The sequence below is a fragment of the Staurois parvus genome, unplaced genomic scaffold, assembly GCF_062004578.1.
Source record: "Staurois parvus isolate SC_StPar_1 unplaced genomic scaffold, SC_StPar_1.0 ptg000619l, whole genome shotgun sequence".
Lineage (NCBI taxonomy): Eukaryota > Metazoa > Chordata > Amphibia > Anura > Ranidae > Staurois > Staurois parvus.
In genome coordinates, this window is record NW_028318415.1 from 2,800,526 (window position 1) to 2,827,316 (window position 26,791).

Genomic DNA, 26,791 nt, shown 5'->3' on the forward strand with positions numbered 1-26,791 from the left:
TAAAGTGCTGTGCTGTATAAATTGTTGAGACTAAATAAATTATTGTAATAAATAAAAATAATAAAATACTGTATAGGGTTGTTGTTCTAGACCAACCTTTTTCAACCAGGGTGCCCAGACACCCTGGGGTGCCTTGAAGTTTCTTCAGGGGTGCCTTAGCAAAATGTCTAAAAATTGGCCAAAACTTGTATACAAGCCAATGGGTGGAACAAGCCTACCTTTTAGTTACACAAAGCTACAGTGTGCACCATTACAACCTTTTAGCCACCTACATCCTGACAACCAATGACATCACCAGTTGATAAGGAGGATGACGGTTGCCTGCGCAGCATCCTTGTTTGACAGTCCCCTGCCCCTCTCTGTCAGTACTGGGGTCACATTAGCTCAGTGATGGAGAAAAACTGAGGGAGAAGAGAAACACTGTAATACTAGTCGGTACCAGTGTGCAAAAGTATATTTGTTTGGAAAAATAAATCACCTCTAACGCAGGGTATATCACGTGTATGGATGCTGTTGCATTATATAAAACTTTTCAAATAGTTTTTTACATTTTAGAATGGGGTGCCTCAAGACTTCCATAATTTTAAAGGGTACCCTGGGACTGTCCATAATTTTAGCCGCACCTTGACATTGTCCATATTTTTAAAGGGTGCCTTGTCTGAAAGGTTTAAACACTGTTCTAGACATTAAGATACATACAATTAGGCAGATTCCAGTTAGCAACACTAAGGGTTATAGGGACATAGCTAGTAAATACTTCTGGCCATTTACAAAATAAACAGCCACAGTTTTTATTTTGTGTTTGGCCAGGAGAAGAAGAGGGACAGAGACAAGATCTGCAGCACTTACATCTGAGTGGCCCAGAAATACAGCAGTAGTTGTACTAATCATGACATCTAAACAAACCAATTTTAACAAACTAAAGAGAGCCTACATGATGGGGGGTTGTAGTTAATGCCAAGGCATGTTTACTGCTCTTAATCTGGTAAGGCACTCATGCTGAGAGTTAGCCATTTAATAAATTATATTGTTTATATCCACAGCACTCACATTTTCAGTAGTAACTTATGTCCTGCACATTCAAGAAGTGAAATGCAGGGAGAGAGTCTGCATTCACAGAAAGTGATCTTAAATCTCCAGATGTATATCTATAGCTTTTTTTGTCTTCAGAAGTCTTTTTTTGTCCAACTGCTTTCACTGGTAGCCCTGGCTTTTTCACAAAACAATATGAAGCAGGCTGTGTTACTTTCCAAAATATACAAAATTATAAGTAGCATCTTTGTAGTTGCAAGGTGAACAATGAATTTAACTCCCATATCACTAGTGGGCAGGGGCGGACTGACCATTTGGAAACTCGGGCACTGCCCGAGGGCCTGGGGTCAGTAGGGGGCCCCATGAGATGCCCTGGTACCTTTTTCATAGGCTTTTTTGAGTTTGGGCAAGGACACAGGGGCCCCATGATCCCTTATTGCCCGGGGGCCCCATGAGTTGTCAGTCTGCCCCTGCTAGTGGGTAGAGGCATGCCTATGTTTGTGGGGAGAAACTGGATGAACATCTTTTTAAAGTAATTAACAACATGCAGGAAAGATATGCACATGGATCTACACTGTTGGCACATTTCTTGGGGGTTTGGGGCCATTTGATGTACCCAATACAAAGTAAAATGTGTGGATTTGTTATTGTTATTCCTGTCTGTTAGTTTTTGTGATTATGGAAACTGGACCCAGAAACACGATTTATTTTCTTTTCTTAGACTGATTACTGTTAAAGCTCTAACTGAGGCTGGAGTGGTCTTGCAAATCTGCGAGTGGTATCAACCTAAAGCTCATTAATTACAAAGGATTAGACAAATATGTAGCCTTGGAGTCAAAGAATAATGACACACAGGAGGCCATGCATAAAAGGCCAATTTTATGTGGCTAAGCAGACAATTGATACATAAATCTGTGTGTATGGTTTAATTAAAGTGAAGACAAAATGATAGAGTTTCATGTAGTAGAATCTCTCTGGCCTCTTTCAGGAGTTACAGTACATGATGCATTAAAGCTTGTCTGTATGAGTTGCAGCTCTTCAAAGTACCACAGTTCTCAGCAGAACAAAATTATGTTTTGTTTTTTCTTTTGCTGCATCTTAGTTAACACATATATGGTCCCGTAAGAGTAATATCATTTGGTGAAAGTAAATAGAAGGATTCTAGCAATTGTAATGTATCCCACAATTTATATAAGCCCATCCTATGAACCTGCTATTCATTGGAGGGGGAGCAAAGTTCTTGAGAGCCATGCCTGTAAACAGACTTTGTGCAGTGGTAGCTTGAAGCACATCTGTCATAAAATGTTACTTCCCTAATGGACAGTAGCACCTAATATTAGGGTTTATGTATTGGGTAGACTCTCTAAGAATCTAAGAATTTGCTTTTGTTAAGCCTAGAAGTTTCTGGAAAGGCCTTATTTGGCAGACTCTGATCTCAGAGCTTGGCACACTTGGCTGTTGAGAGACTCCATTGAATAGTGGAATGGTGGGGGATGCCCAGGCTTCAGAAAAGCATCCCAGTCTGGGGTTAGGTGGTGCTGTCAGGTGATGCATCCCAAACTGACGTTAGTTGGTGCTTTAATTTTATGCCAAATTCAATTTAATTATGGTCTTCAGGAAAATGGTAGCTTGCTTTTAGAGAATATGTTAAGGAATGAATAGTCCACAGTGAGGGACACAGGGCTATCGTTTGTAGTATTTGGGCATGCTGGCTCTATGTAAGGAGGAGGGAGTAGTCCCTGGAAGTTAAACAGGCAGGTTGTATTTGGGTACCCCAAAGGGAACAGCCATGTATATAAACACCATTCACCAGTGAGTCCTGGTATGGCCTTCCAAGACAACACGTACAAGGAATTGGAGGGAATGACAGGTCTTGGCAATGGGCAAGTTAGGTTAGCTGTCCCATTGAAGGCTGAGCAAGAGACACACTCCATGGAGTTACAAACAAAAGGTTTGTGACAGGAATATTGTGCTATGGTCCCACATAAAGTCATAATCATAAGACACATCTGAGCCATTGTAACATGAGATTTTTGAAATTACTTTCATATACTGTATACAATGAATTATAGTTATTATAATGTTTACAATTTTGAAATATGTATTTGCCATTCCACATTATTTAAGGTGGCCATAGATGGATTGAATATGGACTTTAAAAAAATATATACTCAGCTAGGTAAATGCAGCATCGATCCAATGCTTCATCTGTCCACCGCCAGCTCTGCAGTGAGAACTAAATGATCAAACACCGCTGATTACTCAGTTCTTCCCCTCCGCTCTGAGCAGAGAGGTGACTGTCAGTTTCCAGCTCTTTGCTCTGCCCCTTCAGTGCTCATTGGAGTGGTGGGCTGAGAGGGAGGCAGGAGGGGCTTTCTCAGACATTTTGGAGGATCGCTGAGAGGCTGAGCCAAGTGCTGCTTCAGGCTTCTGGCTGGATCCCGACCATATGGTCGGGATCTCTTCAGAGCCTTCACCGATTCTGTGATGTCAGCAGGCTTTAGCCCAGTGTTGGCTGAAAATGGGTTCATTGGAGAAGTATAGCCATAAAAGCTTTGGCTACACTTCAAATTTAATAAAAACAAATACGTTTTAGAAGGATCACTTTCCCCCATCGCTTAATGAATGAGATGAAGCACTGCTGACCATCATCCAATCATGTGTAACCAAAAATGCTGTTTATTTTCCTTGTACATGATTGGGTATTCTTTGCAAAGTGAAATGTCACCACATTCACTAGGCTCTGGGAAAAATTGCAACTACACTTGTAGCACACAAAGTAAACAGTAAATTTGCCCTAGTAAAACAACCTCACTGACTATCAAGACAGATGGAACTGACTGTATTGATGTGGATGTCATTTTTGCCAGTATCATCCAGCTTCTGTTCATCCTGCAGGATGCTTGTGGAGTGATTATTCATATGCACAACGTTTATGTCAAGGGTTTAAGTGAGATTTGTGAATGAACCTATGCCTTTAAGGTAGAATGAAATATTCTTGACATGACTAATTAGAACATTGTTGAGTTGCTGCTGTCATGTTTCATAAAGCAATGTAACTATGTTAAACCCGTAAATTGTGTTTGATCTTTATAATGTTCTCTTTAAAAACCATTTGAAGCGGATGCTCTGGGGCTGTAAATTCCTGGCATTGGTTAAGTCACGCATGAATGGATATGTGCTGCAAAACCAGATATTAAAATGTGCAACTATACAGTCATTTCCAAGCAGCAAACAGCTGGTTTAATATATGCCATCTAAATGTTTTGTCACAGGCGTGTCACAAAGGAGTGAAACATTCTAGAAAAATACTTGGAAGTAACCAGTTAATACATTCTTACAAGACCAATATGAATCATACATTGAGTGATACCTTGATTCACAGAGCTTAAGTATGTTCGGTGTTTATGACAGCACAGTCTTTCATGGATTTAATCTATGAAAGATTTATTCACATAATAATAGTTTATATAGTGCATCCTGAATCTTTCAGTACGATTCTGTTCATGAATGTCAACTACTCTTCTCTTATTAACTGTTTCTTGTTTTCTTACTTGACTTATTTTGAGTTTGGCAAGTGCAGCCTTTTCACAAATGGTCACTGCCTTTCTGTCTGAAACTCTGCCACGTTGTATACATCCCATTAGCCTAACAGCAGTCAGAAGTTAAAATCTCATAAATAAGTTAGCCCTAAATCACCAAATTACAAAAGTAGGTGAAACATATTCAGCCACAAAAATCCATAAAAAATAAGAGTCCAATCCTAAGTGAAAAAAAAAGCAGATGAGATCATTTGATTCAGTGTACTGACATAAAACACCACATTCTCCATGTGTGAATCCACCGTGCCCTAAGGAAGAACTCTTACAGGAAATCCATGACCCCTGGCTACAGAGTGGTCATGGAAAGCAAGTACATACAGTATCTCACAGAAGTGAGTATACCCCTCACATTTCTGTAAATATTTTATTATATCTTTTCATGTGACAACACTGAAGAAATTACCCTTTGCTACAATATAAAGTTGTACTTCTGACTGCTAAATAATTGTTTTATTAAGACACCAAAAATGTTCCTAATCATCTGAAGCATCTTAATGTCATTTTTATAAAAATCAGGTAACTTCTGGTTGCTAAATAATTGTTTTAATAAGACACCAAATTCAAAGAAAGGTTTAAAGCAGCTAACCATATATCCTGGTAAATACACATAAGCATAAAATAAGGTAGCGCTAGTTACCTTAGTGAAACAAATTCATGAAATAATCATAGATACATGTAAAAATGTACACATCAACAATTAATTAGTGAAATAAAGACTGTGAAAATGGATGTGCTCATCCAAAGTAAAAAGTCCAAATGAAATCCATAACAAATAAAAGCGGCCAATCTCACACCAACTGGAGAAGCAGGGTGACAATGGATCCTTGATGGGATATACAGTATCTCACAGAAGTGAGTACACCCCTCACATGTTTGTAAATATTTTATTCTATCTTTTCATGTGACAACACTGAAGAAATGACACTTTGCTACAATGTAAAATAGTGAGTGTACAGCTTGTATAACAGTGTAAATTTGCTGTCCCCTCAAAATAACTCAACACACAGCCATTAATGCCTAAACCGCTGGCAACAAAAGTGAGTACACCCCTTAGTGAAAATGTCCAAATTGGGCCCAAAGTGTCAATATTTTGTGTGGCCACCATTATTTTCCAGCACTGCCTTAACCCTATTGGGTATGAAGTTCACCAGAGCTTCACAGGTTGCCACTGGAGTCCTCTTCCACTCCTCCATGATGATATCACAGAGCTGGTGGATGTTAGAGACCTTGTGCTCTTCCACCTTCCATTTGAGGATGCCCCATAGATGCTCAATAGGGTTTAGTTCTGGAGACATGCATGGCCAGTCCATCACCTTTACCCTCTTGGAGTGTGTTTGTGGTAGTTATCATATTAGAATACTGCCCTGCGACCCAGTCTCCGAAGGGAGGGGATCATGCTCTGCTTCAGTATGTCACAGTACATGTTGGCATTCATGGTTCCCTCAATGAACTGTAGCTCCCCAGTGCCGGTACCACTCATACAGCCCCAGACCATGACACTCCCACCACCATGCTTGACTGTAGGCAAGGCACACTTGTCTTTGTACTCTTCACCTGGTTGCCACCACACATGCTTAACACCATCTGAACCAAATAAGTTTATCTTGGTCTCATCAGACCACAGGACATGGTTCCAGTAATCCATGTCCTTAGTCGACTTGTCTTCAGCAAACTTTTTGTGGGCTTTCTTCTGCTTCATCTTTAGCAGAGGCTTCCTTCTGCGATGACAGCCATGCAGACCAATTTGATGCAGTGTGCGGCGTATGGTCTGAGCACTGACAGGCTGACCCCCCCACCCCTTCAACCTCTGCAGCAATGCTGGCAGCACTCATATATCTATTTCCCAAAGACAACCTCTGGATATGACGCTGAGCACGTGCACTCAACTTCTTTGGTCGACCATGGTGAGGCCTGTTCTGAGTGGAACCTGTCCTGTTAAATCATCTTGCCAATCTTCTTATAGCCTAGGCCATTTTTATGTAGAGCAACAATTCTTTTTTCAGATCCTCAGGGAGTTCTTTGCCATGAAGTGCTATGTTGAACTTCCAGTGACCAGTATGAGAGAGTGAGAGAGATAACACCAAATGTAACACACCTGCTTCCCATTCACACCTGAGACCTTGTAACAATAACGAGTCACATGACAACGGGGAGGGAAAATGGCTAACTGGGCCCAATTTGGACATTTTCACTTAGGGGTGTACTCCCTTTTGTTGGCAGCGGTTTAGATATTAATGGCTGTGTGTTGAGTTATTTTGAGGGGACAGCAAATTTACACTGTTATACAAGCTATGCTCTCACTACTTTACATTGTAGCAAAGTGTCATTTCTTTGGTGTTGTCACATGAAAAGATAGAATAAAATATTAACAAACATGTGAGGGGTGTACTCACTTCTGTGAGATACTGTATATCCCATCAAGGACCCATTGTCACCCTGCTTCTCCAGTTGGTGTGAGATTGGGCTCTTTTATTTGTTACGGATTTCATTTGGACTTTTTACTTTGGATGAGCACATCCATTTTCACAGTCTTTATTTTACTAATTAATTGTTGATGTGTACATTTTTACATGTATCTATGATTATTTCATGAATTTGTTTCACTAAGGTAACTAGCGCTACCTTATTTTATGTTTATGTGTATTTACCAGGATATATGGTTAGCTGCTTTAAACCTTCCTTTGAATTTGGTGTCTTATTAAAACAATTATTTAGCAACCAGAAGTTACCTGATTTTTATAAAAATTACATTAAGATGCTTCAGATGATTAGAAACATTTTTTTACTCCCAGGGACTGCAAGACACTTTTATTTTATGTGCTCGTAGTGAATTACATTTGACATGTGCATGTTTTTGATAGTTATAAATCAATAAACTGCTTGCCTTTTTTGTGTCGAATCTTTTTATTTATTTCAAGTGCAAAAATTGGAACCTACAGTAAGGCACATTATTAGGCATCTAGAAAAAATACCTTGATGTGTTACAACAGTGATTGGAGTGCACATGGTTCAAGCATACAAATGCAGGGGAGGCTCATCAGCCTTATAAGAGAAATAACATAGAAATTGTTATTGGATGTGTTCCTTATTTCAGAAATGGTAACATAAAAATGAAAAAATGTAATAAGCTGTAAGCTGAAAAGAAGAAAAGCAAAATAGATTTTGAAATAGCCAAAATATGGTAAGGAGTGGAGAATAAAAGAGGAGGAGAGGGGAAGGAAGAAAAGGTGGCCAGGGGAGTTCACAGTCCACTATTACTTTAATTTGATTTTTATTGGCCCAGAGGCATCAGATGAGTTCTTTAAAGCTAAACCCCAGGCAAATAGCTAAATACATGGGTGAAATACATAGATAAGAGCTGTTTTACATGCCAAATGGTTTGTATTCCTGTCCGCCTGGCCTTGCAGAGGAGGACAACTGATTTTTCTCTGTTGCAGTTAAAGTGGAACTTCACTCTCAGTCAACATTGACTGTTTGTAATCCTTAGGCTGCTATCATTAGTACATGGATAGGAAAGTATATCACATTTATTTGTTTTAAACTTTTTTTTACATTTCTTCATTTGCTTCCTGGTTTCCATGCCTAGGCAAATGATATCATGCATCCCAAGAGTCTTCAGGAGGGGAGGGAGGGTTCTCAGCTCAGCAAATGTCTGAGCTAAGGGCAGATGGATTCCAGGACGTAAATACTACAGGAATCATCGGCCCTTGCTCAAGATGGCCACTTCCAGGAATGCCAGGGGGTGTTTTTCAAAATGATTTCTCAGCAAAATAAAGCATGGAGACATGGAAACTTTTTGGGATTGTTAACCTTCATTCTGTCTTCAGAGCAACACTAATCCTTTTGTTGGACTTTTCTAATTAAAGAAAGGTCAAGTTTAATTTTTCTTGCCACAAATGGGGGGTTACTAAAACTCCTGATACTTTTCACAGTCAGAAGTCTCTCAGACAGAAACTTTTCAATCTATTTTAACTATTTTAATAACTTGGGAAAAACTAATCTAAATAGCATAATTCAACTTCATACTCTTTATTGGTAAAAAAATATTTAAAAACAACTTTGAAACAGCTTGAAGGAAATTTTGCTGGAAAAGAATCAGACTTCATTCAGATGGGCATGCAGGTCACATTTGTTTATTATGCCTGCATGCACCCCAACTACTCACGGGTAGCCTCTAAAGGGGGATGCAGATGCAGTGGCTGCACAGACACAGCAACATGTCAAAATTTGACATGCATTCAGGAGTGGGTGAAAGATCCAAATACAAACCTTTTTTTTTTTTAACAAATAGTCCACTAAATTTCCTGATGCCTAAAAAAGTGACACTTTTAGTGAACCTGTAATAGAAAAGTTGAGTGGGGTAGTTTGATCAATTGTATAAAACTTTTATAGAGCATTTCTACATTAAGATCTCAATGTTTATTCACATAGACTAAAAAAATAAAAGATCAGTTTTTTAAAAATGGGATTTAGTCAGAATAATATGGAATTCAAAGGCAGAGATTTAAGTATGTATTTCTACCCATCTTTTTTATTTAAACCGCTTGAAGTTTACCTACAATGTGGATTTATTGCAAGCACTGAACCATGGCAGATGTCCAGATCACTGCACATGTAATGCTGGGATTTTGAGTGGTGTCATCTATGCAATTCCTAATACAAATAAGAGATTGTATCTTATTGGTTTCAGGGAATGTTCTTGACTTTCTCCATTCTACAATCCTGTTTCTTTCCACTGCTTCCTGATAATGACTTAGTCTCTGCAAACCAATTTATTTGTTTTCATCGTGCTCTCACTGAATGATTACTCTATGATAAATTCATTTAGCTGCTTCCAAGAATATATCATCACTGGGAGCAATTTATTATCTCTTGCACGCCTCTGGACTTGCTAGTCAGCACTTGTATAATCTACAAAGCTTGTTCAGCAGTGGTGTTCAGGTCTGGAAGCCCGTATAGTTGTCTACTGGAATACCTGGCCATGCAGCTTCCTCAAGTCAAAATGTATTAAGACATCATCTTCTGTAGTTATATACTGCCCATGCCTTGTGTATTTGTTTGTAACCTAGAGAAGCTAAGAGAGCTATACAGCTTTACATTTTCACCATACATCATCATTTATATGTGGGATTTTGAAAATGTGGTATTAGAAACTTGTTCAAACTTTAGTGTGCTTGTATAATTTGACCCCCCACGTTTACCACCATCACCATGTTTTGCATCTATACCAGCTTCCGCTATGCTAACAAGGCTGTCCACAGGATTTTGGAGTGTGTTTTTTGGGGCCTCTGTGCAGATCACTTGCGCTCCTACATACCAAACATATCAAGCCATGTATTTACCTGTCTTTCTGCACAGGGGCTCACTCACACTAGAACAGAAAAGGGTCTTTTTAATGTTGCTATATGGTGGTCAACACAGTTGTCTTAGCATATTTAAGCATTAACAGTATCTTTCACTAAAAAAAAAACTGAACTGAATAATTTGGAGAGGGGTCTTCATACTTTTTGCCATATATTAGGTGTGATGGTCAGGTACCCTCAGTTTTTTGGCCATATAGTGTATCTGCCTCACGTGCTACCTCCGTCTAAGTTCCTGGTGCTCAGTTTTCAGTTGGGGCCCAATTGTAGACTATGTGGGGTTTATTTACTAAAGCTGGAGAGTCCAAAATCAGACTCCCTTCTGCATAGAAACCAATCAGCTTCCAGGTTTCATTGCCAAAGCTTCATTGAACAAGCTGAGGTTAGAAGCTGATTGGTTTCTATGCAGAAGGGAGTCTGATTTTGGACTTTCCAGCTTTAGTAAATAAACCCCTGTGTGTCATCTCTATAAGTTGCCATTGTATCCCAAGAGAAAAATAGCCATAAGGACTTATGACCATAAGAGTTAAAGATCATTCATCAGGGAAACCTCAGCATTGTGTATAGTCTATGGAGATAACTGTAAGAATGGCCGAACAAATAGGTGTTCAGCTGAGTAAGCCTGCAGCAGCAGTGTGAAGTGAAACATTTAACAGCCATATTGCTACCTCTATTGCTATCATTCTAACAACCAATGATTCATCCCAGCCAGGCACATTCAGCTGTCAACCAGGGATTTTTCTTGACAGCTGAATGTAAACAATGGATGATGTAAAAAAAAGGGAAAAACTCATGCCCCCCCCCAAAAAAAATATATATATAGCAGGCCTTTCAGGTGTGGTGTAAAATTTAAGGGGGACCTCTCAAAAAACAAGAAACAAAAAGTGTGGTGTCCTCTCTAAACCCATATCAGACCCTTATCTGAGCATGCAGCTTGTCCTGTCAGGAAAGGGGGATAAGCATGCACCTTGCCAGAAAGGACTCTTCTGGCAAAGCACCCCACAAGGGCCTCCCCACAGCCCTGGCTGGGTGATTGTGGGGGGCTGTGGGTGAGGGAATTATTGGAATCTGAAAGCCCCCTTTAACAATAAGGGGTCCCCCATATACTGCCCTCCCCCCATGTACATATTTAGTCAGAGACGTCATCTGGGACACCCCACCTCTTAGTTTACTCCGGGAAGCCAGAGATGTCAAGAGATGGGTTTGTTTTAATCTTTCAGCAGGTCAGCGAGTGTTGGTCTATGTGATTCATGTGGATCTTCCAGATTCTGATGTGCCCCCATCTGCAGAACGCCAAAACAACCACCAGGCTAGGGTTGTGGGGAAGAGGCCCTTATCCTCATCAACATGGGGACAAGATGTCTGCTAGAGGGGTATCCACCATGTTGAGGGCATGTGCCCTGGTATAGTTTAGGAAGGGGAGTAAATGCTTGCCTTTTCCTGGCCAGCCAGACTGAAGTGCTCAGATTTGTGATAGGTTTGCTATAATAAGGCAGGGCAAAAACACTGAAGATCAGCAAAGTATGCAGCCTATCAAATTTTAGCTTTCTTTGTTTTAGACCTGTTAAATATATAATAATGAAAACTGTTTCATAACTAACTGCTAAAGTTACATTTCTTAGACAACTTCCATATTCCTTATTAGATAAGAAAAATAGAATTGTTTTCATTAGTTTAATTATTATTAGATGTGGACAATTAAGAAAATACAGTATGAAACAACTATAATGTATTATACCTCCTTGTTTCATTTTTCTTTTTAAGTTTGACCTATTGTAGCTTCAAGTATTTGTGTATTTGCTATTGACACTTTTCAGCAGTTATAATTTTTTCCCTAAAAGGGGAAGTTCCGCTTTAATGCTTCGTCGCCCGCTCCCCATTAAGTATTTGGGGAACGGGTGAGTGGGAGCAGGTACCCGAATTTGACAGGTACCCGCTTCCACATCCGGTGCGATTGCCTAGGCTATTGGAAGCATCAGTTATCCCGCCCCCCCCTCCCTCCTCGTAGTCTTCTGGGACATGCGACAGGTCCCAGAACACTATGGGTCCATTCACAAAGCGCAGCACTTCTCGCGCATGCGCAGTGGGAACCCGGCTGTGAAGCTTGCAGCCAGGGAGATGAAGACAGCCAGTGAAACCAGCGGTGGTGAGGACACCTCTGGACCAAGGGACAGGTAAGTGGCTGTATTTTAAAAGTCAGTAGATACAGTTTTTGTAGCTTCTGATATATTTTTTTTTTCAACTGGAACTCCGCTTTAAGTAGGTTAAAATTTTCAATACTTGCCTGAAGCTTCTATATCATAATAATGCACCAGCAGAATTTGGGAAAAGTCACAGTACTGGAATGTTAGTTTGTTTCATCCAGAATCACAGCTGAAAGGGTTGAGCACGGGCTTGGTAACCACTGCTTAACATCATCATGGGAGATGTTCATCAAGGGTTGATAATGTTGTTATAGCACAAAGACTGCTAATTCAAAACAGCAGGAGATTGAATATAGCAATGTAGGAACCAATGTGCTTTGTCTTCTACTTCTCTCTCCTGCTGGGAGCTACAGGCTGCGTCATATCTCATCAAGGAGTGTGTAGAGGTTCATATTTTCAGAACTATTGTGTAGAATATCAAATTGGGAAGCAGAACCCAAGTGTGTAATAACCAATATGGCTGTCTCCAAGTGTTTATACATAGAAATAAGGGTGTACATTGATGAGATTATATACATTTCATTTAAAAAAACAACAGTGAGAGTGGGGTCCCCTCATAGCTTTAGATTTAGGTGTGCGAACGTGGGAAATCAAAAACAAAGAAGTATTAGGTGATTTTAAAACTGACTATATATTTTAATAACTTAAAGTGATTGTAATCCTTTACAAATACCCAGTGAAGCGACTGACCTCAGGTGATATACAGAGATGAATCAAATCCTCCTACATAAGTTGTGCCTGTTTATCTACAGTCTTCTGTTTTCTACAGCCATTCAACGTGCTGCATTTATAAAGCTTGTCTGAGAGCTCAGAAAAAAGGGGTTGGAGAGCTGAAATGACACACTGCAGAGCTCAGTGAGAAGAGCTCTGAAAGCTGATTAGAGGGAAGTACACAGGAACAGAGCTGAAGCTTTCAATCTGCTGGAGATCCCTCCTCTGTCACCTTTTTTTCTCCTATGTCAGGAAAACCTGCCAGACGTGATTCATGCTGATAGCAGAGGAACAAAGCAGGAGACAGAAATGACACTTAGTGCTCTGGATTGAGACAAGTACACACTTTGGAGGGATATGCTTTATTCATAGATCATGTCTGAGGTTTACATCCACTTTAATCCAAATAGGCCCTCCTTGCCATGCTAAGTATATCCCTTGTACCTACCTGAGATCAGCTGACAGGCTGGTCAAGTTGCTGAGCCCCCTGCTAGGCTGAACAGATGCTTCAGTCCTCTTCCTAGCCGCTAGGGCAGCACAGTACTGTACCCCCTATTGGTCCTGAATTACAGCAATCTCACTGTAGATCATGAGATACAAGGCACATCCTGGATGCTCTTTACCTTGCCTGTATATGTCAATTATCAACAATAAAGAGTATTGAAAATGCATCTATTTGCTAGAGTTTTACATCTTTTACACATAAAAACAGGCTCATGTCTTATATTTTGCCAACTATGTATTGTGTCCCTAAAGTCTGGACATATAGGAAATATCACTAACTAACTTTTCTCAATATGTATTTTGCCTCTGTGTCCAGACTTTAGGGACACCTTGTAGGTTTTTAGATAAACGTTGACATAAGCATAGTATTTATAGAATGTTCTGCATTTGTAAATGATTGTCAATTTTTTTAAAGGTAATCATTTTTGTTGTTTAATTTTTTACGCATATAGTGTGAAGACATCAAAATCAACTTTTATTATTTAAAATTATTGCTACCAAAAAAGGTAATTGTTTTTATCTTTACACAGGTAAAGGTCATGGTGCGTATTTGCTCCACTCTTGTGGGAGAGTCAACAGAGTCCAGTTCTTTCCTAAAAGCTGACCCAAGGAAGAAACAGATTACGTTGTATGACCCATTGTCCTGTGGAGGGCAGAATTCATTCCAAAAGCGAGGATCTCAGATACCACCTAAAATGTTCGCTTTTGATGCTGTATTCCCTCAAGATGCTTCACAGGTAGGTAAAATGTATATTAGTCTTTGGATCTCAATATACAGTAAAATGTCTGTTGTCAATATTGATTGTGAAGGCATCTTTCACATACATGGGCAGTGGATATAGTGAATTGTAATGGTTTGTCAAACTCAGAGGTCTCCAAACTGCAGCCCTTTTCTTGCTTTTATCTAACCCTTGGGGCAATATTTCATTCACTGACACCAGCAATGAGGCATAATTCCTTCTAATGACACTGACGATGGGGCACAGTTCCTCCTAATGACACCAGCAATGGGGCCCAATAACACCAAAGATGGGGAACAATTGCTCCCAATGACATCAATAATGGAGCACGATTCCTTCTACTGACACCAAAGATAGAAATTGTTTACTGTCACTGATGCCAGAACATTTTCTACGCCTACGTCACAGGCAAGACCCCTAAAGTCTGAAGGACAGTAAACTGACCCTTTCTTTTGAAAGTTTGGAGACCCCTGGTCTGACTTCTGGTTGGCATACTCTATGACATGTGCACTGTAGTGTGGTTATAATGCTATTGCGACCATATAGGAACCTTTTATGAATTCACTTTGCAAAGATTCCCGTGTCCTAGTTCACATTGTTGCATTTGTACCTCCTTAATAGAAATTTCACCTTGCTGTAAATTTAATCGAGTCCATCAAAAGTAGTAAAAATACGAACATACTTAATCCCTGGAAGAGATAAGTATAGTGCATATTTTAGTGTGTTAGTTTGAACAAAATCCTTTGGAAAATGTTTAGCTTTTGCATTGATGTAACTGATGTTTTATTTCATATGTTCAGCATATTATATTACCCTTTTATGTTTAATAAACAGAGCTGAGCAAATTGAGCTGTTTCAAGGTTTGTGGCAAAAAACCTCTATCCTGCTGTACCTTGCTTGTACCTGTGCCTTGTTCTTAAAGAAAGGTGTAGCCCTACTTCCTAGAGGATATAAGCCTGGAACGCCAGGCACATGGGCAGTGTACCCATAGCAAGAGGGTTGTTTGTCGTGTTAATATCTTACCACATGCCTTTCATATTCAAGGGGTTGCTTCCAGGATGAATATCACAAAATATTGTCTTTCCTATCAAAATTCAGGCCAGCTAGTTAAGGGACTTCAGAGTTGCCCAAATTTCTCCAAAAATGGAGGCCTGGTTATCTGCAGCTTATTTTCTAGTATGTTATCACCTGCCCAATAAAACAGGATCTAAAGGAGTCCCATTTTTTTCAAAAGACATGAACACTGGCTTAAAAAAAATAGATTGGAAAAATAAAACTCAATCCTACCCTATCAACCACTCTTTTCTTTATTGCCTTTGTCATGTCAGGTCTTCCCTTCACTTAAACCCCACCAACGTAAAACAAAGTGCTTGGGGGATGCAGATTCAGTCAGAGTTCATTTTTTGGACTTCTTTGAAGTGGCTGCCTAATTCTAAAGGGGATACAAGTTGTCCTTTTAGGTTGGATGGGACCTGTACATTCATAGTCCTTTTGCTATAAGGATACCAGCCTTGGTTATTGGCTCACTTTAAAGGAAACCTGTAATGGAGTAAGTAAGCAGGCTTCCATTGGTGACTCTTACTGAAAATGCAAGTTCCCTGGCTTTCGTGAAAATCCTTTAATTTCAGCACTTTGAGCCATTAACTGGAATGAATATACTGAGAATTAATTTTTACTTTACTCTGAACTTCATTTAGCATATGCTTGTTTCAAGTCAATGACCCATAAGTACTAAAGCAAGACCTAACCTGGTCATTAGCATTTTTGGAAGTGGGACCGAAATGGCTTTTCTCAATTGTGACAGTTGCTTTGTAGGGTCCATTTATACCTATGCATTACATAAGATGTAATGTTAAATAACATGTTTAATTAACCACAGAAATACTGCTACAGGGCAGCATGGGTGTGCAAAATCACATATATACTTGATTTTGCATTTCCAGGTAGGGGATGCAATCGCGCCCTACCCGTGCCACCATTCACCGAGTCCCAGCTTGTGATTGCCGAGCATCTCCGACGGGGGGGGGAGAACTGTTTGTAAAACAATTATGTCCCCTGTCTGCTCCTGCACACTGCTTTGCGTGGCTGTGCATAGCACAGCCATGCAAAGGAGTGTTCTTACAGTGAAGCACAAACACAGCCCAGTATGTAAAACAGCACACAGTTAACCATTTCATCGCACCACATGGTAACCCCTTCTTGCCCAGTGCCATTAGTACAGTGTCAGTGCTTTTTATTAGCACTGATCAATGTATTGGTGTCACTGGAGATGTCAGTGACACCAAGTCAGTCCCCCCCAGTGTCAGAATGACTGCTGCAGTCCCGCTATAAGTCGCTGATCGCCACCATTACTGGTAAAAAATTTTTTTTTAAAATCCCAGTATATATACCGCCATTTGTATACGCTATAACTTTCACCTAAACCAATTCATTTACACATATTGGGATTTTTTTTTTAGCAAAGACGTATCAGAATACATTTTGGCCTAAATTTATGAAAATATTTGATTTTTTTAATTTTTATACTGGACATGTTTAATAGCAAAAGTAAAAAATGTTGTTTTCTCAAAATTGTCGTTTTTTTTTTTATAGCGCAAAAAATAAAAACGCACAGGCAATAAATACCACCAAAAGAAACCTCTATTTGTGGTAAAAAAAAAGGACGTAAATTTAATTTGGGTGCAGCGTTGCATGACCGCGCAATTGTCAGTTAAAGTAATCGCAAAAAATGGCCTGGTCAGGAAGGGGGGTAAATCCTCTGGCGGGCAAGTGGTTAACAAGCATATGATAAAGCACATTTGTAAGGATTTACATATTTATGATAGAATGTTTTATGTCTACCTACTGTTGAATCACTACCTCTTTAGTGCTTGTTGGCCACTTCATATACTAGACTTTTCTTTGTGTGGAATACCTGCTCCTTCAATGTATATCATTACAGGATGTACTGGCTAGCGGAAGGAACCATTGCATGTTGTGGGGGAAACAGAAATACAACTCTTTCAATCAGTCTAATACCTCCAGTGGCTAGAAAGCAATGAAGAGGCTTTGTTTCAGCAAATGGGCTGCCAGAAAGTCAGTTATAAAATCCTTTTTATTACAGGTATCTAAATCTGGACCCTGTCCTGCCAGGTTTATATGGACTGTTCGTACAAAATTGGTACTGTGGTTACCTCTATTTTCTGCAAAGCTGATACTAATTCAAAGCTGCTGTTTCCTTCCTTTAAAATGAAACCTGGGCTGGTTGGCTGCACTTTAAATTACAGCTCATTTATTTGCAATTTAAATTCATACCTTTAAACACAAGAAAAGTCCATACATTTTATACAACCTATAAATATGAGCTTATAGTATGCATTGCCATACCAGTGCTAGATGGAATTTGCTGCCACCAATGCTGTCTAGTAATAGAGCTGATTATCTCTGGGCAGAAATTCATGAATTGTAATGGAGCAGCCTCAGCATTCCATGGGCAGAAAGTGTCATTGATGTGCCTCTGTGTTGATTGTATCGTGAATGCAAGTCTGGGGGGAAAAGGCAGACGCTGCAGATTCTTCCTTTCACCTCAATAAACATGTGTGAAGAGGAGCTTTGAACCAAAATCTCCCTCTGCTGGTTGCTCTTCTCTTCTTGCTTAGGTGGTGCTTTTCTATTCAGAATTTCCTTTTAAGGGCACGGAACACACTCAGTTCCACTTGGACGGGTGGGCAGCATGTGTTTGTATCCCACCATAATACAGGCTTATGTGAGGTATGAAATGTACTATACATTAGTGCAAAAAAGTGAAACACTCAAACACAAGTATATAAATAAAAGACAGACGCTAAAAATGCTCGAAACTGTACCAGGTGATTTTGTTTCTCATTACATGCTAATACTGTTTTAAAAAGACTACTGAGTTTATTTTCTGTTGTCTTAAATCGCATCAGGGAAATTTTGATTTGTAGAAAAGAAACAGAAGATATCCCTGCAAATCTTGAAGAGTAAAAATGTAAACATTCTCTAATATGATCAGACCCCCAATAATTTCACTATGGGGTTGATTTACTAAAACTTGAGAGTTTAAAATCTGGTGCAGCTGTGCATGGTAGCCAATCAGCTTCTAACTTCAGCTTGTTCAGTAAGGCCCCTTTCACACGGGCGTTCCTTATGTTCGTTTTTCATCTGTCTGTTTACAGATGAAAAACGGACCCCTATGTATTTCTATGGACTTGCGGATGTAAACAGATGAACATCTTTTTACATCCGTTAATGTCCGCATCCGTTAACATCTGTTTTTTTAACGGAAGAAAACCCTATTTTTCTTCTGCAAAAAAAAAATGGAGTGGACGAAAAAACAGATGTCAATGGATGTAAACGCACCAAAAACAGATGTAAACAGATGAAAAACAGATCTAGATAGATTTAAACAGCTGAAATACATGTAAACTGATGAAAAACTGATGTAAACTGATGAAAATGGATGTCAACAGATGAAAAACGGATCTAAACAGATCTAAACTGATGAAAAACAGATGTAAACCAATGTAACAGATGAAAAACAGATGTAAACGGATGAAAAAACGGATGTAAACTCATCTGTTTTTTCTTTTAAAAAATGTGACTGAAGAAAAAAAATCGGAACGCCCGTGTGAAAGGTTTAACAAAATAACATGGAAGCTAATTGGTTTCTATGCACAGCTTCACCAGATTTTGCACTCTCCAGTTTTAGTAAGTCAACCCCTGTGTATTTTTTTGACCATGTATAATGACTGTAATGCCCATAGGTGGAAGTCCACAAGTGTGCAGATCCTTATAATGTTATTACCTACCCATATGTATTTCAATACAAGATTGTACTTCCGTAATGAGGACCTGACCTAAAAAGGTGGGACCAGCCTATCAAAACTGCAGCAAGTGCTGATGTGCATCAAGCTGCTTTGCACCACGACTGATGCTAATAGTAAATCTGTAGCAGTAACCAGACAGGTGTCTCCCATGATCAGTTCCAATACCTTTCTAACCACAAAGGTATTTTTGGTGTACCAACTGAATGATAGCACTTGAACTGTACCATCATGAACCCACTATACCTGAATCATTGGAGCAAATTGCAGCTATTTTTTTATTATTAGCTTGTTATTTGTCACTCATTGCAATTCCTGATCTTTAGATTATCACATGAACAACGACCAAACGTCCATATGTAGCCCTACAAAACTGGAAGTTCCATATAGCAGCCAAGTTTTGTTAGATACAGTAATTACATGGCAAACAAATGCCATTAAGGAGACATATATTCCAAACATTTTTTCTAACAAAATAGAGGAAAAACTAGAAGGAAAGAAAATAACTAGTGGATTAAATATTGTGGAATATCAGGTAATATCTGTGAATCTTTGCTCAGACACGACAAACTCAAGATTGTAGTAACTACAGGGTTGATTTACTAAAACAGGAGAGTGCAAAATCTGGTGCAGCTATGCATGGTAGCCAATCAGCTTGGTCAATTAAGCTTTAACAAAAAAAAAATGGAAGCTGATTGGTTTTTATGCAGAGCTGCACCGTTTGCTCTCTCTAGTTTTAGTAAATCAACCCCTAAAAGTAACAGTGCTCCCAAAATTATAAGAAGTAAATAGGTGAGATGCTGCTGGCTTTTTCATTATTACTTCTTGCTAGATAATGATTTACTATCTTCAGATTTTCACACAGTCTATTACCAATTCACAGCTGATGTCCTACAAAGCTATAAGGCTCCATGCAGACGGGGCATTTTGATAACGCTGGTAATGTTAGCTGTGTAAAGTCACATTAAAAATGGGAGTTTTTCAGCTTTTTTTTAGCATTTTTGCATTAGCGTTTAGCGGCGTTTTGCTGTTTTCCCGTGTTTGCGGATTTTAGCGTTTTGTTTTACCAAAAAAGTCCAAAAGCGTTTACTGCGTTTTACCATGTTTTCTGCGTTTTCCAGCGTTTTTCAGTACTAGTGTGTTTTTACAGCTAAAAAACTCCTCTAGAAACCCACTAGTCCTGGGTTTTTTTTCCAGCCAAAAAACGTCACAGCCAAAAAATGTTGATTAAAGTCTGTGTGTGCATGGACACATAGGATAACATGCTGGGGGGTTTATTGGCTGTAGAAAAAAACATAAAAAGCCAAAAACAGCAGCTGTAAAAACATCCAGTGTGCATGAAGGCTTAGAGCGTTTTTACAGCTAAAAAACTCCTCTAGAAACCTACTAGTTCTGGGGGGTTTTTCCAGCCAAAAAACTTCCCTTTCCAAAAAAACGTTGATTACAGTCTGTGTGCATGGACACATAGGATAACATGCTGGGGGTTTACTGGCTGTAGAAAAAAATGTCAAAAGCCAAAAACAGCCGCTGTAAAAAACGTCCAGTGTGCATGAGGACTAATGAAGTAGTTGTGTTCCTTTGATGAAGCAGCTCTGTGACGATCCTTGTGTTACTCTGTGTAGTACAACATAGCACAATTGCAATTTCAAACTTCTTTGATTGATGACATATTATACATATCATATTTCACTTTACTATATTCAAATCCCTAAAACTAAAGACTGACTAGTTGCTGGGTTCACTGTAGTTTTCATATGATTTGTGTACCACCTTTCAAATAGAGGTGAACTTTGTCCCAGCAAGTATTAGTGTGCTTTGATGGCACAGTAGTTGCAAGACAAGAGAGATTGCACAGGTATATTTTATTGTGCAAACCTTTATTTAACCCCTTCACGCCGGATCGTCCCGGCGTGAAGAGGAGTTCCTGCGCCGGGAGGTGGGTGGTACGGGGCGTGACTTAGTGTCATGTGGCCGCCGTGACGTTACGGCTGGTCACATGATCGGGAAAGGTCCTGATTGAAAGAGCGGACCGTGACCTTTCTCATACCTCATACCTCACATGCGTGCTGGGAGCGCGCAGGGCGCGCGCTCTCAGCACATATGTTTTTTGTTACATGAATGCAAATGTGCGGCCGTTCGGGGTCTAGGCCCAGACGCCGGGAGGCCACACATTTGCATGCGGCCAGCGTGAAGGGGTTAAATATTAATTCTTGGAAATAAAATACATGGAATGCTTTGTCATATTGTATGGGTTTAATGTGTAAATGAAGGTCTCCTAATATCAGGGTGCAAACTACTTCCATTTGATGAACGCCATATACGTTCCTTCTGCCAACCTCGCACACTAGAGAACTCTCAGCACACACTGGTGCCAGCTGTAAGTGAATTTTATTAAAGCCCAAAGTCTAATCCACACAAGCACAAAGTACAGGGAAGTTTTGCCTTCAGTGTTAACAAGAATTAACATTTCAGTCCCTTTTCATTGTTCATCTTCCTCTGGCAATAGTATCCTCCCATGGCACCAGAGATTGCAACTTATCAACAGCCCTTGGTAAAATAGATTCCAGCTCCCATATGAGCATAGACTTTGGATGTATTGATATTTTGTGCAGGCAGAACAAAGCAAATCTTCCATTATACAATCACTGCATCTTTTTTGTTATGGTGACCTTGTGGGAAAAAATAAAAACATTTATGACTTTCTCGCTTAGCTTACTGATAAACTATAACTACATTTTTACATGCCAAATATATGTCTTTTGTTAGCTTGGAACTAGGAATCCCTAGGAGTAAAATTAAAATCTTTGGTTTACATTCTTCTTTATTGATGTATTTTCTGTTCCAAGGCAAATCATCAGTAATTTAATTTAACATGTACTCACTGTGCTATTACATACTTCTTTCTCAGAGTTATGAATTCATTGATTCTTCTAGCAAGGCATGACTCTTTCAAAATTTGAAATTGATCATTTTGTTATCCCAAGTTAAAATGTTTATAGAGCACTGAGAAATTGGAAAACACATTTTATTATGTGCAGGTTACTTTACCAAAAAACCAGTGAACCCAGCAATAGCAAACTTCAGTTTTGCAGAACATACAGTTGTAATACACATTTTCCAGTAATTTAAGATTAATTATTTTAAGGGATAAGTTCACCTTTTGTATTTCAATGGTTTTTATTAATTTTAAACAGTATAAAACACAGGCAACAAAACACGCCCACGCAGGGGCTATCAATTGCACCAATAAAGTAAGTTCACCTTTTAACCAAAAATAATAAATGCACAATGGAATCTGGGGGAAAGAAAAGTGTATGTTTTGCCCCCACAGTTTTTTCTTCAGTTTGGACCCGAATTTTGAAAAGGGGAGGTGACTCTCATTAAATTAGAATTAAAGTCTGAAGTTTTTCTTTTTCACTTTGGATAGAGTTAGTGAGGGTGTACCTCATCAGTTTTTTTTCTGCAAAATGTCCAATTGGAGATTTCCCTTCACTTTCTGTCCCATAGCCAAAACAGGAAGTGAAAGCAAATCATGTTTGTCACCAGAACTAGTATCCCCCTTGGATGCTTTTCTCCTCTATTACTGTTCTGGGGACAACCCAAAATGTGGGATTTTCTTTTGCTTTCATTTTCAGTGAGAACAGTGAATAGCACAAATAGGGTGAATTTTCCCAAAGGGCACAGATAGCAATAAAGCCTGACAGGTGTTCTAATCCACTTTATCCAAAACAAAAAAACTTGCTTGGATTATGAGGTCCACTTTAAAGGGGAAGTTAACTTAATTAAGTTCATTTGATTAAAAAAATTTTAATTAAATATATATTTGTTTTAGGAGCCTGGGAACCATTGCAGCTGTGATCAGCATATCGCAGGTACAATGCAGGACTCCTACAGAATGTCAGTGTAAGCCATGGATGTCAAACTAGCGGCCCTCCAGCTGTTGCCAAACTACGAGTCCCATGAGGCATTGCAAAATTGACAGTTACAATCATGACTCCCAAAGGCAAAGGCATGATGGGACTTGTAGTTTCGCAACAGCTGGAGGGACGCCAGTTTGACACCCCTGGTGTAAGCTGTCTGCCCATACATGTAGGCAGTTTCAGAAAGACAGGAAGAATCAGTGAAGTATCTGGAGCACTCAACAGCGTCCTGGTAGTTCATTGAGCACGACAAGCTGACAGCCACAAAGTATATTGGTACTTGTAGTTTATTCGTTCACAGAACTCTGTGAATGAATGCTGGGGCCATATGGGTGGCGCCCCGCACGGCTGCGCTGTTTTCAAAGAGTGACAGCTGGTACAGGTAGAAAATTCCCCACCAGCTATCACAGAGAGTGCGGACAGTGGGGAGTGGCTGCAGGAGTGGGACTATGTTACATGTTCCATCCCAAAAACAGGTGGAACATGTAACATGTTCCCAAAGGTGAACTTATCCTTTAAAGCATAACTCAAGTGTTTCTGAACACTACAAACTGTAAACACGTACAAATTTGTTTTTATTATTAAATGCAAACTCATCCATCCATCCATGTCTTCATATTTTATTTTGTTGAGAAATCACTTTGAAAAACATTCCCCTAGCATTTCTAGCTGTAGCCATCTCGAGTAAGGGCAGATGATTCATGTAGCATTTTCTTGCAGGAATCCATCTGCCCTTAGCACAAGCGTGCAGACAGGTGAGTGTGCTTAGCTGAGAATTGTTTTGTTTAATTTGCAGATGACTATTTTCATGTACAATGTATTTCATTTTTGGAATGACATACTTTTGTCATGACAAGGAGTGTTTTTTTTGTTAAGACTGTTTACGTTATTGAAACTTTGTGTATGTTATATACTGTATGTAGGAAGCAATCACATGTTAATAAAATAAAGTAGATAAATTCATTGCGTGCAAAGTTTTGTTTATGTGAAAATTTCTGGGGAGGTGCTCCATAGCTTTCTTCAGGTTCTTAAAGGGGTATGTGACTTACAAAATGTTAAGAACCACTGACCAATTTGTGTTCAGTAAATCAACTCCAGAATCTTCCATTCCTTTATTAAAAGACATACTCCCACAGGCATGAAACACAACAGGGTAGATTTGCTAAAACTGGTGCTTTTCGAATTTGGTGTAGCTGTGAATGGTAGCCAATCAGCATCTACTGTCAGCTTGTTTAATTAAGCTTTGACAATAAAACCTGGAAACTGATTGGTTTCTGTGCAGAGCTGCACCAGATTTTGCACTCACCAGTTTTTGCAAATAAACCCCAGTATGTTTTCCCAACCTTTTTTAAAATAGATATACAGTATGCGTTGGTGGGAGCAGTCTAATGATTTATAGACTTAAATTGGTGAACACCTTTCATCCCTTCTCATGTAACCAAATAGTAAGTAGAATGGATACATTGATGTCCATAGAAAGAACTGCACATTCTATACAGGATCCAATTCCATAACAAAGGGAACCATTTGCTCTGTTTTAGAAACTAAATTCATTCTCAATAACCTCTCCAAAGCCTTGACCGCCAAGTTTCATTAGCACCAGTGTTTACTACTTTCCCCCCAAATCTTAACCACTTCCCGTTCCGGCCCATGCACATAAATGGCCGGACAGGAGCAGTGCAGGAGTGGGTGACCGTTTATAAACAGCCTCCGCTTCCCTGGTAGCGTGCGGCACCGATCACTGTATGGGACCTCTATCTGAGGTCCCAATCGTGATCACTGATTGGCCAATCAGTGATCACATGAATAGTAGTAAGCAAGATGTCACTTCCTGACATCATTGCTTACTACTTGTGAAATCTATGAATGATCACAGAGGTCACATGGTACAAGGCTACAACCTTGTACCATGTGACAAGCTGTGACCAATCACAGCTCTCACAGTATTTCTCAATGGCTGCAAGAATGCAGCCAGAGAGAAGGAGAACTTATTGCTTTTACAGCCTTTATGGGTGTAAAAGCAATCAGTGTAAAAAAAAAAAATCTTCATCACTCACCACAAGTAGTATAGTGTCACTATGGTGATACTGTACTGCTAGACTGACAGCATGTTAAAAAACCCCCCCATAAATAGTCATATAAAAAAATAAAATAAAAATGTAAACTTTTTTTGAAAAATTATAATTTTTGGTTATAAATTAATTTGTTTTTTTTTTATATATAAAAAGATAGCTGAATACATTTTGCCAAGAATTATTAAGAAAGATTATTTATTTGCAAAATTTTATAAGAAAAACACTTTTTTTTTCAAAATGTTTGGACTTTTTCATTTATATAGCAAAAAAAAAATAAAAATCCCAGTGGTGAATAAATATCACCAAAAGAAAGTTTTATCTGTCTCAAAAAAATGCTAAAACATTCATATGGATACAGTGTTGCATGACCGCACAATTGTCATTCAAAGTGTGATAGCACTGAAAGCTGAAAAATGGCCTGGACTGGAAGGGGGTGAAAGTGTCCGGACTTGAAGTGGTTAAACAACCCCATAAAAAAAAAACCATCATGACATTGGTGATTACTGTCTGATGCCTTATGTGTTGAATCCTCCTCTTATATCAGTCAACCCATAGAAAATGTTTGTTCCACCATACCTCTTATTGATGCCCTGTAGGAAACATGTTATTGTCTATAAACTATAGTATTCATACTACAAAAATGAATGAGTAATAAAGCTTTTACTATTTAAGCTTACACAACAAATAAAAATATAGCAAACTAAACACAGGGGGTTGTTTACTAAAAATGCATGGTGAAAAATCTGGTGCAGCTCTGTATAGACCACCAATCAGCTTCCAGGTTTTATTGACAAAGCTTAATTGAACAAGGTGAAGTTAGAAGCTGATTGGCTACCATACACAGCTGCACCAGATTCTGAGTGCCCCAGTTTTAGTAAATCTCCCCACAGTGTATTTTAGACAGATAAAGTGGAAGTCCAGTCATAGTTTTGTCATTGAAGGAGTAGAACCTCTATCAAGTTCCTGTTGCAAAGTAAAATTCTCTCATTCTGGGATACAGATATCATTAAAACCCTGACAATGGTTCTATACCTTCCCCATCCTATCCAAATGAGAAAAAATATTTATCTCCATATTAACTTAGTACATTTTGGTAGTTGGAACAATGGGCTCAGTTAGACGGCGAAGTATACAGAGATTGCTCTGCTATCATAGCTATCAATTCTGATCAATCTGTACGCAGTTTTGAACGTTTTAGCTCATGAGAATTTGAAGTTACATAAATAATAGTGTAATCTTGTTACACAAAATAAGAGAAGCGCTTAGCAAAGGATCTTTACAATGCCAAATATTATACTTACTCGTTGTCTACTCATGGTGTATGCTAGTGCCTGCCATTACCTAACAATAGTATTTATAGAGAGTGAACCTTTATTGAGGTTATCTATGAAATTTCAGGGGGAAAACTACTGTTCACCTAGTAATAATGTGTATGAATAGAACTTAATGTATCCACAACTAATGAAGTCAGGGGTCAGCTTGCTTTACATCCTATAACCGGATGCATACTGTGCTCTTATTAAAAAATGGCCAAGAAAAGACTTTCTGTGTCAAGATAAAGGAAGCACTTGCAAATTGGTCCGAAAGCTAGACAGCATTAAAGTTAAATAATGAGCCACAATGTCAGCACTCCAGAATTTGTGTGGTTGAAGAATAGGGCATTTTAATTCTAACTGCTGTGGGAATATATAATGACACATGTAAAGTAAATTGAACATTTTGAATACTCGTGAAGAAGTACAAGATATAAATGAGAAGTTCTGACATTTTTAGAGGAATATGCAATTCTTCTGCTTACATGTCTTTATTAAACTTGT

General features: G+C 39.0%; 1 protein-coding gene across 1 annotated transcript in view; it reads left to right on the forward strand.

The window, feature by feature from the left end:
• KIF26B (kinesin family member 26B) overlaps window positions 1-26,791 on the forward strand; it is a 520,923-nt gene that overhangs the window by 407,229 nt on the left and 86,903 nt on the right. The window contains exon 6 of the mRNA XM_089693284.1: window positions 13,944-14,150. Within this exon, the coding sequence (XP_089549410.1) occupies window positions 13,944-14,150 (207 nt within the window). The remainder of the gene's footprint in view (window positions 1-13,943; window positions 14,151-26,791) is intronic.